The sequence below is a fragment of the Mixophyes fleayi genome, chromosome 6, assembly GCF_038048845.1.
Source record: "Mixophyes fleayi isolate aMixFle1 chromosome 6, aMixFle1.hap1, whole genome shotgun sequence".
In the NCBI taxonomy this organism is placed as follows: domain Eukaryota; kingdom Metazoa; phylum Chordata; class Amphibia; order Anura; family Limnodynastidae; genus Mixophyes; species Mixophyes fleayi.
In genome coordinates, this window is record NC_134407.1 from 45,812,513 (window position 1) to 45,824,990 (window position 12,478).

General features: G+C 40.8%; 1 protein-coding gene across 1 annotated transcript in view; it reads right to left on the reverse strand.

Annotated features, from left to right (window-relative positions):
- LOC142160244 (putative neutral ceramidase C) overlaps window positions 1-11,360 on the reverse strand; it is a 45,911-nt gene extending 34,551 nt beyond the window's left edge. The window contains exons 1-5 of the mRNA XM_075215181.1: window positions 11,231-11,360; window positions 9,036-9,217; window positions 2,810-2,959; window positions 611-787; window positions 195-322 (exon numbers count right to left, since the gene is read on the reverse strand). Coding sequence (XP_075071282.1) covers window positions 195-322; window positions 611-787; window positions 2,810-2,959; window positions 9,036-9,217; window positions 11,231-11,360 — 767 coding nt within the window. The remainder of the gene's footprint in view (window positions 1-194; window positions 323-610; window positions 788-2,809; window positions 2,960-9,035; window positions 9,218-11,230) is intronic.
- Between the last annotated feature and the right edge of the window lie 1,118 nt (window positions 11,361-12,478).

Consider the following 12,478-nt stretch of genomic DNA (forward strand, 5'->3'; position numbering starts at 1 on the left):
CAATGTGTGATTAATCTTTCTCACTAGGTCTCAAAATATGTATCCCATGTTGGTACTGTATTAGTTGGCAGGTATAACCTCTTGTAGCTTCTTACTACTTAATCATTTGCTGCCACTTACTTGCCTCAAAAACTTGTAACAATATAGTAACATGATATTTCATAATAGATTTGATTTTATAGTGACCTCCTCACCTGGCTCGCTCCGACTCTGGGTTGCGAAGATATGAGGAAGGGCTTCTGTTGATATGACTGTTCTCAATGGAACCTCTATTCACAAAGATCCTTCCTCTTCTCATGCTTGTGTGTGCTATGTCAATGCTCTAGACACAGGAAGATAGGATAAAGTCATAAGGCACCGCATCCATTAAGTTCATAATGGTCCATTATAAACACTTACGTCTTTGATGGACTAATGGCTTATTTATCTACTGCATTTAATTGATATTGTAACATTGCTTACTCTTAAAAGGTAAAATGACTATAAGAGTTATATGACTGCACACTGCTAGACTAGAAGAGAGCGGATCAAAATTAAAGTCTGAGATATGGTGCAGAACACATAAGACTAACTAAATAATACAGCGCACAGGTGAAAAAAACTATCATACCTTGACAATACCATTGACGATGGCATCAGTAGCCTCTCTGTGAAATCCCAGGCCTGTCAACATAAAAATTGTGTACTGAAAATACCCAGCTGGTCCTGAATGTGTGTGTGTGCCACTTAGGAGGACATTGTCCTGTCTGTAGACGTCTCCATACTTGATTTTCAATTTCTCCAGCACCTTAGCAGAAAAATACAACACAATGACAAAAATGCAAACTTCACATAATTAATTCTTAAAGTTGACCCCTGAAAGCACTTCCATAGATTGTATTCTTTTCTAGATCTGACCTCTGTTAAGTGTATGTATCACATATTTGTGTGAAGTTGGCTTCCTCTGGACACCAGGGGAACCTGTATTTCTCAAGCAGGCAGATATTCGATCTTTACCACTCCCTCACAATACTTTGATTGTGTAGCTAACTTTACCAGGTGAATCCTGGTTTGCTGCATGATGTTTGCCTTGGACAAAGCAGACCACAGCGAAACGCGTGTCGGCGTCCTCGCTATCTGTCTATCTGATTTCTCTTTAACTGGCAGCTGCAATTATACCCCGATATACCCAGAGCTAGTTCGGTGGTATTCATAGGTAGTTAGCAAAACACTCCCCGTATTATGCATTTCCTCTAAAATTTTCAAATCCTATTTGCTAATTATTACATTTGGCATTTATAAGCAGCGCTACAGCTTAACCTAATACTAAGGGAATGGTATTAAGGAGTGGCCATGAACAACAAGCATACTTGCTAAACTAACTACTGTGATGCTACTACCATTTTGATCAGCATAAGTCCAAACATTAACAGAGAATATACAAACAGATAGCGAGTATTTTTATTCCTTTTAATATATATTTCGCTTCATCTTAACCAACACTAATAAAAGTTATATCTTATAAATAAAATACGATCATTAGAAAGTATTAGTGCACCTACAATACAACTTTCTCTCTTTCCTTCTCTATAATGTTAACATTTAAAGTTTAGGTGGCACCCCCAGGTTGATATATATAAATATAATAAAATGATAACATACTCATTGGGGTTATACTTCTAGATGACAAACTAGTGCGATAGAACTTTTCTCTTTTTAGTTGCTGCATGATGTGCAAGGTGTAAGATTTAACGCTGCCTGCTTGAGGCATACAGCTTCTCCTAATTGAACTGGAACAGGTAGAGGAATTAAGAAGTATCAGTCCAAAACCCTTGTTCTCAGCCTACCTAGAAACACCCCACTGGTAAGCAAAGAAACATCCACTAGTCAGTTGAAGTATTGAAAACCCCAAAACATTCTGGTGCCCTAAATACAGCTGCATTCTCTCAACCCAGAGATTCCCCAGCGAGCAGCACCCAAACCTCAACAGTGTGAGATGTCATGTATTCTCTGAGGCTCTCCTGTGCAGAGATCGAAAGGCTACTTATACAATATGGTGTATTTGGTCAATTTCATAGGTTAAACAATACCTGATTAACATTTATTACATGATTTGATGATAATATTGTATATTCCCCAAAAGTTCCAGTCTCTAAAGGGGATAGAGGTGGGCCTTGATGATCGTGGGTGTGGTCACTTTAAACAGGTGTGAGTGTGTGGAGTTGGTCATGGTCTTTGTGGACCTACACATGGGGTGATTTGTCTATTGTGCCCCACATTTTTACTATGGAATATTGTACAATATTGAGACTGAAGTGATTATATCCTACTCAAAAAGACAGTAGGTACGAACTGAGAATCATATTATCGACCGTCTGGCAATCTGCACACAATACCTGATGGTGCTGGACATGCACCTGTGTGATACTAGACATGCCCATGGGTGAAGCTAGACACGCCTCTTTGGTGGAACAGCACACAGGCAATGTACCCCGCGTGGGTTTATTTTGCAAAATCTCCCTGAAATGATTTTTCAAAAGTTGGCGATTATGATGTATATCTTGAAAGCTGCTGTATATGTATTTAATTATTTTAGTTTTATTTGATGTTTACAGAGTTTTTATTGGTACAGTCATCCATTTAACAGTTAAAATAGTGCCCAACTATGGGAATCTTCAGGCTGACACAATGGTTTTAAATTATTTCAGCAAAAGTATAACTGTATGATAAAGTACACTTTTTATAAGGTGATATTCTATAATTATATGCTTACAGGCCAAACACAAAAAAGTATAGATATCAATCTTTTAAATTCATTATCTAGACATACCTCTAGTCTGACTCTCTGAGATACCATTCCTATGTCAGCACTGACAAATACCACACGTTTGGAATTATCTGGTTCTGCTACAATGAAGGCTCGACTGTACTGCCGCGTGTGAAGTCCTCCAGCCACCTGATCGCTACTAGCATATCCCATCTGGGAAGCAACAAGCAAAATAGCAGTTATTAAATACATATCAGGACAACAGCCTCAGTGCAGGTGATAAACAACACTACTACTGACTTGTAGTTGTCTAAATCTAATGACTTATGAATTTAATTATTTCAATGGTACTAGGTGTGAGGATACCAGGTTTAGTTTTGGCCCACTTAACGCAGGTCACCTGGAGGTATCCTAAGTGCCATGTGATGGTACCTGGTACCTTTTAAGGGTAATGAGTCATTCAGGAGACAACAGTTAGAAGTACAGCAGTACTTTTATTTAGCAAAAACATAAAAGCTAGAAAACACAGTATTATATAAATGCCAGGCAGTTTTACCACACTTTCTATCCCTTATCCCACTAACCAAAGTACTGTGGTTCTCTTATCTATTGGTCCCAGCCCAATATTCTCCACTCTATCAGTGTGGCAGGTGTGAAGCCCAAGAACTCCCTGCTCCAACAGGCTCACCAAGTAGTAGGACTTATGGGGGCATATTCAATTAGCTTTCGGATTCGCGGCAACGCGCCGGAACAGCCGCGAAACGTAATACACGTTACCGCAATAACGTGGATTTTCATTCGCAGCCCATAGGGTTGCGTACGAAAATCCGCGTTAATGCGGTACCGTAATACCCGCAAGAACGCGTACTTTTCGCGGTAACGCGCGTTACCGCGAATCCGAAAGCTAATTGAATATGCCCCATAGGGTTTCAGCGATCTCCAACAGCTGTAACAGGATGCTTAGTTTAGTAGAAGCCATAGACTGTCCAAAGCAGGACACAGTCACTCAGCCTGGACCCCTCCTTTTTGTTGAGATACTGCATCAGACTCAGACTTAATGTTGCATGAGTGATTACACTGGAGGGACAGCAGGTGGCGCTGTTCTTAAATATGTTATCGTGCTGTCACTCTGCATTATTGTAATGTACTCTGCTGTACATGGAATCTTCTAGTTTCTTCTCATGTTAGTGTTACATGCATGGTGTGTTCTATATGTATGCAGATATAACTGTATAGTATAATATAAAGTTATTATTCCACAAAGAACTTCCCAGTGTGTGCCTATGGACAGTGTATGAAAGAAGCCCACTTACCTGATACAAAGCAAAGATGAAGAACTGGTCAAGTTACAGGATTATGTAACAATAACTAGAAATTTCTTAGCAACAATGGAAGTGAATTCACAGTACACAAAATAGAACACTTCCTAAGACAACTGGACATAGGGCACCACAAGACAGTACCCTACACACCAAAACAAAATGGGGTAGCTGAAAGGAATAACAGAACCCTGACTGAAATGATCAGAGGCATGTTAACCAATTCAGCACTATCTGAGAAATATTGCGGAGAAAAGAGGTGGAACGTATATAAGGGCAGAGAAACTAGTTCATTGAGCTGCAGAAAAGACATCACGCACTATCTAGAAAGATGGGTCTAGTGGATTAAGCCTCATCTGTTGAGATGGGGTGTTGAGATACTGCATCAGACTCAGACTTAATGTTGCATGAGTGATTACACTGGAGGGACAGCAGGTGGCGCTGTTCTTAAATATGTTATCGTGCTGTCACTCTGCATTATTGTAATGTACTCTGCTGTACATGGAATCTTCTAGTTTCTTCTCATGTTAGTGTTACATGCATGGTGTGTTCTATATGTATGCAGATATAACTGTATAGTATAATATAAAGTTATTATTCCACAAAGAACTTCCCAGTGTGTGCCTATGGACTGTGTATGAAAGAAGCCCAATGTGCTACAGGTTATGGCCCAGCAGGGCCGGATTTACCATTAGGCAACCTAGGCAATTGCCTAGGGCCCACGGGTCCCCAGAGGGCCCTCCCAGGGCCGGCGTTGAAACCACCCTTTAAAAACGGGCCGCTACTTATGGGCCAGTGCTATATGCTTTCCCCCCGGGCTAAAGTCTGCCAGCCAGCCCCTGAATAGGGGTATATGTTATGCTAAAAAACTATAGTGCTATGGATTTTTTCAGGGAGGGGGCCCCAAACCAGTATCTTGCCTAGGGCCCCATGAGGTCTAAATCCAGCTCTGTGGCCCAGTCACAAACATAAAGAAGCCCAGACACAAGTATAAGGAACCCAGACACCAGAAGGTCAGACATACAGGAATCCAGTCACAAGGACCTAGCTTGAAGAAACATCTATGACAGAATCTGCACAGCAAATGTGAATAACCCAGTATTATACCTCAGAGGGAATAAAGATATACAAAAGAGATGAAAATGTCAGCAGCACAGATTTTAGGCTAGCAGTAACCAAGCTGTCTAATGATAATGACGGTGGCTCAGTGGTTAGCACTTCTGCCTCTCAGCACTGGGGTCATGAGTTCGATTCCCAACCATGGCCTTATCTGTGCGGAGTTTGTATGTTCTCCCCGTGTTTGCGTGGGTTTCCTCCGGGTGCTCCGGTTTCCTCCCACACTCCAAAAACTTACTGGTAGGTTAATTGGCTTCTATTAAATTGACCCTAGTCTGTGTGTCTGTCTGTCTGTCTCTATCTGTCTGTGTGTGTATGTTAGGGAATTTAGACTGTAAGCTCAACTGGGGCAGGGACTGATGTGAGTGAGTTCTCTGTACAGCGCTGCGGAATTAGGGGCACTATATAAATAAATAATGATGATGAACTGTGGAAATTCAAAGTTGAAATGTTGCTGTCTAAAAATGACTTGTGGGAAGTTATAATCACAGACAGGCCAGATATTAATAATCAAGAATGGGACAAGAAAAACAGACATACATGTGCCACCATAAGCTTATTAGTTAAGCATGATCACCTAATTCATATAAGGCATGAGAATACTGCTAACGGTATGTGGGATGCAGAAACTACATGAAAGATCCAGTCTAAACAGCAAATTATTCCTGATAAGAAAACTTTACCAAATGAGATTTAGCCATACTTGCTAACTCTCCCGGAAAGTCCGGGAGACTCCCGAAATTCGGGTCAGTCTCCCGGGCTCCCGGGGGAGCTGGCATTTCTCCCAGATGCAATATTTCACCGAGTTTTGCGTAACTTGCCGCGATTCTCGGTGAATCACACCATTTTGGAGGGTAGGAGGGGGCGGAGCAAGGCCAATCGCGTCATTTTGACCTCGCCCCCCGCAAAAATGTACTGTACACCGTGGGGGCGGGGCGAGGCAAAATCGCGTCATCCAGTCACGCCCCCAATTCCCGGAAGCAAATTTCCGGGAGTTGGCAAGTATGGATTTAGCAAAGCAAAGGCTATGCAAGTGCATATAAATGAATTGCTGGAAGCTGTAGCACAGTTCAGATCTATAAGATATAAAATGCAACCACATAGTAACCATACTCCTGTGCAGTTTACCTGACACATACAATACACTGATAAATGCTCTGCAAACAAGGCTTGCAGCAGAACTAGATTATGTGAAAACCAGACTCATAGATGAATATCAACGTAGAAAATAAATTACACCGGATAACTGGGACAGTGATACAGAAAAAGTACTTAACTTTCCAGATACCCAACTGCATAATAAGGAAAAAAGAGCATGTTTTGTAAGCAAATTGTAAATTTAAAGAAAAACTGTTCAATACGGAAAGGGGAACAGTATAAACTAATTTTGAAAGGGTCCAAGCAGAGAGTTAAAACTACACTCAAACATATGCACAAACAAGTGGAGTGGAACTTTTAAAGCGACAGTAACTCATCTGACCCATTATTGGAATATAGATTCAGGAGCAACAAGTCACATGACAAGTGACAGAAATGTAGTCACTGAACTTGATATGAATCATAAGGAAGCAATTTATCTCACAGATGGAATAAATAGCATTGTGGAAGGTATAGGGCACGGTCTATGCTCCAATGTATACTGCAGTAATTTACCAATTCCAATAAAAGATCTATTATATGTTCCCAGATTGGAAGGCGGGCTATTGCCTGTAAGGTGCATGGTGGCTAAAGGACTTACTATTAAATTCCAAGATAACATGTGCACTATCCAGACTGGAAGAAAAGTATTAGCCACAGCTGAAGCAGAAGAACGCCTGTATCGTCTTGACACTGCAACACAACAGGTGAGATTAAGCACACACAGACACATTGACTGTATTCATGTGTGGCCAGGGCAGGATTAAAGGAATGGAGGCCCCTGGGCTAAGGGGGCCTCCATTCCTCTGTTGTGAGCTGCCCCACCCTACCCTGTGAGCCCCCCCCCCCCTGTGAGCTGCCCACCGCCCCCCACCCCAAGCTCTTACCTCTTTCTGCTATCCTGTCACTGTAGTCCTTCCGCAGCGTGCTGTAAGCTCCTTACTGAGGAGATCTCATGAGAGTGAGACTCACGAGATCTCCTCAGTAAGGAGAATACTGAGCGCCGTGGAAGGACTACAATGACAGGCTTAGCAGCATTGATCGGGCCAGGGGCGCCCCCGCACCTGCACCTATCAATAATGCAGCTGAGCACTGTCAAGGGCCCCCTGGATGCCCGAGGACCCTGGGCTGTAGCCCAGTTAGACCTCGGGTTAATCCGGACCTGTTTGTGGCACAGATAACTAGGACATAGACCCCCAGACAGCATTAAAGACTGAAAAAGAGAGACCTAACAAAGGATCTCACAGTATCACACTGTTCAACAACCGTGAGATGTGAATGCTGTATAAATGCAAAAGCCACATAATAACAATCCCAAAACAAAGTGAGAGGAGAGCATTGAGATCACTTGATCTCATACACAGCGATGTGTATGGCCCAAAGAAAGTGCGCACACCAGGAGGAAATAGATATATAGTGACTTTCACTACTCCAGATACACAGTCACTTACCTGATACAAAGCAAAGATGAAGAACTGGTCAAGTTACAGGATTATGTAACAATAACTAGAAATTTCTTAGCAACAATGGAAGTGAATTCACAGTACACAAAATAGAACACTTCCTAAGACAACTGGACATAGGGCACCACAAGACAGTACCCTACACACCAAAACAAAATGGGGTAGCTGAAAGGAATAACAGAACCCTGACTGAAATGATCAGAGGCATGTTAACCAATTCAGGACTATCTGAGAAATATTGCGGAGAAAAGAGGTGGAACGTGCGGAGAATAAGGGCAGAGAAACTAGTTCATTGAGCTGCAGAAAGACATCACGCACTATCGAGAAAGATGGGTCTAGTGGATTAAGCCTCATCTGTTGAGATGGGGTGTTGAGATACTGCAACAGATTCAGACTTAATGGTGCATGAGTGATTACACTGGAGGGACTGCAGGTGGAGCTGTTACTAAATGTGTTATTATGTTGTCACTCTGTATTATTGTAATGTACTCTGTTGTAGAAAGGATCTTCTAGTTTATTCTCATGTGGATGCTACATGAAAGATGTGTTCTGTCTGTACACTGATATAACTACACAGTTTCATATAAAGTTATTATTCCACAAAAAACTTCCCAGTATGTGCCTATGGAAAGTATATAAAAGAAGCACAATCCAGTTTTATATCCAGTTTTGTTCCCATGCTCACGGTGCTAGGCCAGGACCCAGGGGAAGTGTTACCAGGCTGTGCTTTCCAAACCCACACCCACAGGTCATGCTGCTGGTATTGACCCTGTACTGTCTAGCTGGCCACAGCCTGGAACAATGGGGCCCCACATAGGTTGAATAAGGGTTAACTAAGGGTGTGGGTCTGGATAAAGACTTAGCGACTCCCAGTTTATTTCCTTCCATTATTTTTCACCATAATCTGGCTGCAGATGATCAAGTCTAGCGTGGAAGAGAGGGTGTCTAGTGGGTTATGACCTTTTGTTGCACAGGCCAGTTTTCTGCTCTCAATCAAAAGGTTGAAGACAGAAATGTAGAAAAAGAGAAATAGAGAAACACTGGTAAAAATAAATGCATCTGTTTGTATGGCTGTGTATCCCAGGATTCTCTGCAAGCTCTGCTGGGCTTGCAGCCATAGAACTCTAACGATACACACTCTTTCATTCCAGCCAACAGGTCCATTATTATCCTCTAGCTATGGATGCCTAGCTAGAAATTACAGTATGTATACAATACAAGCACACAACTATGCTATGTAAAAGAGTCATATACCAAGGGAACATCTGCCAATAATCCAGTACAATCTGCTCGTCCAGCACCAATGAGATAGGCATGAGGATAAGGATCAGTTGTTGTTTGGGTAGGTTTTGTTGTTGTTGTTGTTGTTGTTGATGTTGGTGTTGATGGTTTTGTAGTTGAAGTTGTTTGTTGTGCTGGTGTGGTTGTAGTTGAACCTGGAAAAAAAAAATACTATTTAGAACATATTTTCTAAAATACCAAAAGTTTCTTAAACTCAAATTGCTAAAATAATAAGCAAAATTGGCAATAGTGGATAATATTTGTGACATTTGTATCAATAGACAACCCTGAATTAATATCTATGTGCAAATCAAAAGAGTCGTAGATAAAATACTTAAAGCATTCATCTATCAGCTTTGTGAGTACCAGATTCCTCCACTTGTTTAATACTCTTGAATTGAGACAATTGTTATACTATGAACATTCTTCGGTCTATTTTATTCCACACCTAAATGTGTTTTCTATCCCGCCCTATCAAATATGATTTAATTGGATTTTTGGTGATCAGAAAAGTCTTATTCGCTGACCATATATTGTACTCCTCTACCTGCCTGCAGGGAAAATACAAGTATAAAAATAATAGATCCAGAGAGGTATTTTATACTTTTAAGTTTAGGGAATATACCTTTAAAGCAGATATCAGCATAGAAGCAACTAATAGAGAAACATAACTTCTACATTTGGAAAAAGATGAGTAATAGATATTTGTCTCTTCAAAACAGGCCTCTTATGCAAGTGTCCAGCCAACTAAAACACCATATTAATACTAATACTAACATTATTATAGCTGCAACCCTGTTTTTATATAATCTTGCAGTGTTTGTTATTTTGGGGTATGAAACAAAGGAGCACCCTGGATAAATTTATACCCAACAGAGCGTAGAGCACAGAAAGACTGTATAATAACCCACAGGGACAAAAATAAACAACTCTACGGATATAAAAAACAGCTAGATATTATGACAATATAGTTTAAGTTCAGATATAGGGGGCCGATTTAATTAGCCATGTGGCTCCTTAGTAGCCTAGCACGCTGTGTTTATGAGCACATTACTGGATTTTACAGTAATGAAAACTTCACTCTATCATAGAGGTGCGAGAAAAACAATAAGCAAAGATCAGTGGTGGAAGTGGGTGGTGTATATGGGGGTATGCCATCATCATCATCATCATTTATTTATATAGCGCCAACATATTCCGTAGCGCTTTACAATTGGGACAAACATAATAAACTAATAAACAAACTGGGTAAAACAGACAGAGGTGAGAAGGCCCTGCTCGCAAGCTTACAATCTATTGGACAATGGGAGTTGACACATGAGGTTAAGTCTATATTTTGCATTTTGGCCCAGCCAGGCTGCAAAGGTAAAAGTGACTCATAAGCTAAATGATCCTGTCACACAACAATGTTGGTCAGGGGGTGGTTGTCTTGTGTGAAATTGGGTAACAGGCGGTAACAGGCTAAAGGGGGCGAGGTTAAGAGGGTGGTTGAGGAATATTATAAGCTTGTCTGAATAGGTAGGTTTTCAGAGACTGCTTGAAAGTTTGTAGACCACAGAGGAGTCTTATTGTGCGAGGGAGAGAATTCCATAGAGTGGGTGCAGCCCGAAAAAAGTCCTGTAACCCGGGAATGGGAGGATGTAATGAGGGTGGATGAGAGACGCAGATCTTGTGTAGAACGGAGTTGCCGAGTTGGGAGATATTTTGAGACAAGAGAGGAGATGTATGTTGGTGCAGCTTTGTTGATGGCTTTATAGGTTAGTAAAAGTATTTTATATTGGATTCGGTAGAAGACAGGCAGCCAGTGTAGAGACATACAGAGTGATTCAACAGCGGAATAACCATTTGCAAGGAAAATCAGTTTTTCCGCATTTTGTCACTTCTACTGCCTTCATTGTAATACTATCAAGTTCCATTCATTTACATTCCCATTACATTTTTCACATCACCACTTTTACATTTTCCTTGGACCACTGACGAAGATCATTACCAAAATGTCACACGGCAACACCCTGCATGTTCCTACTGTGGCACCTCGCTGCTACCTGACTGAGCCCCATATAATGTTATTAGAGGAAGTAGCACAATTATAGAAAAAAACATTGGATGACATATTTTAAAGTATCACATGAAGAGATAACATAGTGTATTAAGATGGTAGAACTTACTAGGATTACGCTCCATATTATCCCAGACAAATATTAATGCTATAAGCCCTGCTGAAATACCAATAAGTAACACAATGATCACAATGAAGGTCACTTCCAGTTTGCTGAAAATACTTTTCTTTTTTCCCATTTTCTTTTGATGTCACGGGTTGATCAATACACAATCTACAAGGTAAGGAGACAAAGTACACGTCAATCAATACTGCAATCTACAAAATACTTCTAAGTTGTGTAAACACTCATTAAATAAGTATATATTTTATTATGTGAGTCTGTAAATTACTATTAAGTAACTGATTTTGTCTTTCAGTAAATGCTGTGCTATAGATTTAAACAAGTATATCATTTGGTCCTGATGCCTAAGGTTTTATATGCCGTACAAAATTTTATTTAGGTTTTAGAGGCTGTTTACCTCTTTTGCACTAAACAACAGGCACCTCTAATTACACCTGCAGAGCTTACAAACCTGCAGGGAGCTCCAGACCTGCCAAATGCTCATCTGGACTATGTGACAGATTTATATTTTTTTTGTATCTTTCTTACCTATTTCAAATCAATGTATTTAAATTATTTCACCAGTGTAAGTTAGTCATTGGCACACTAAAAATGTACAATAAAATACATGCCCCACACAGGGGCAAACACAAGATTTGTAAAGGGGGGTTTCCACATCACGCCACCAGTGGGCGTGACCAACATGCATGGGAGCATGCTGGTCACGCCCACTGTCTATAATATTAGACAGTGCTTGGCTGCTCTCTGACTCTTCCTATCCCTATAATATACATGGGCAATGCTGCATGCAGTACTGTTAGGTGCACGCAGCTCTCCCTTTTCAAGCAGAGCCGTGTGAAGCGGAGGCAGGGTCCAGCCACCTCAATTATACAGTGTCCCAGGCTTGGAGGGGGGTTTCCAGGCACTAGTGACCCCCTCTCGGTTTGCCTATGCCACAGAAGGGCTTCCTGCTCTCATGTTTCATAAATGTCATATTTATATTTATTTACAATATGTGGCAGGGAAATGTTGGTAATCTTCAAAAAAAATATCCACAATCCTTCAGGTTGTTTGCAAACAAAATGTGGTCTCTTAAAATGATCCTGAAAATTAAGTGCCAACATGACTTATTTTGTGCACTTACTTATTTAGTCAGCAAATTTCATTTTAACCAACATTTTAAATACCTTCTACACATTACACAGTCACCTTGAATACTTTAAGATACAATATTAGGTATAACTGCTTGTTGAA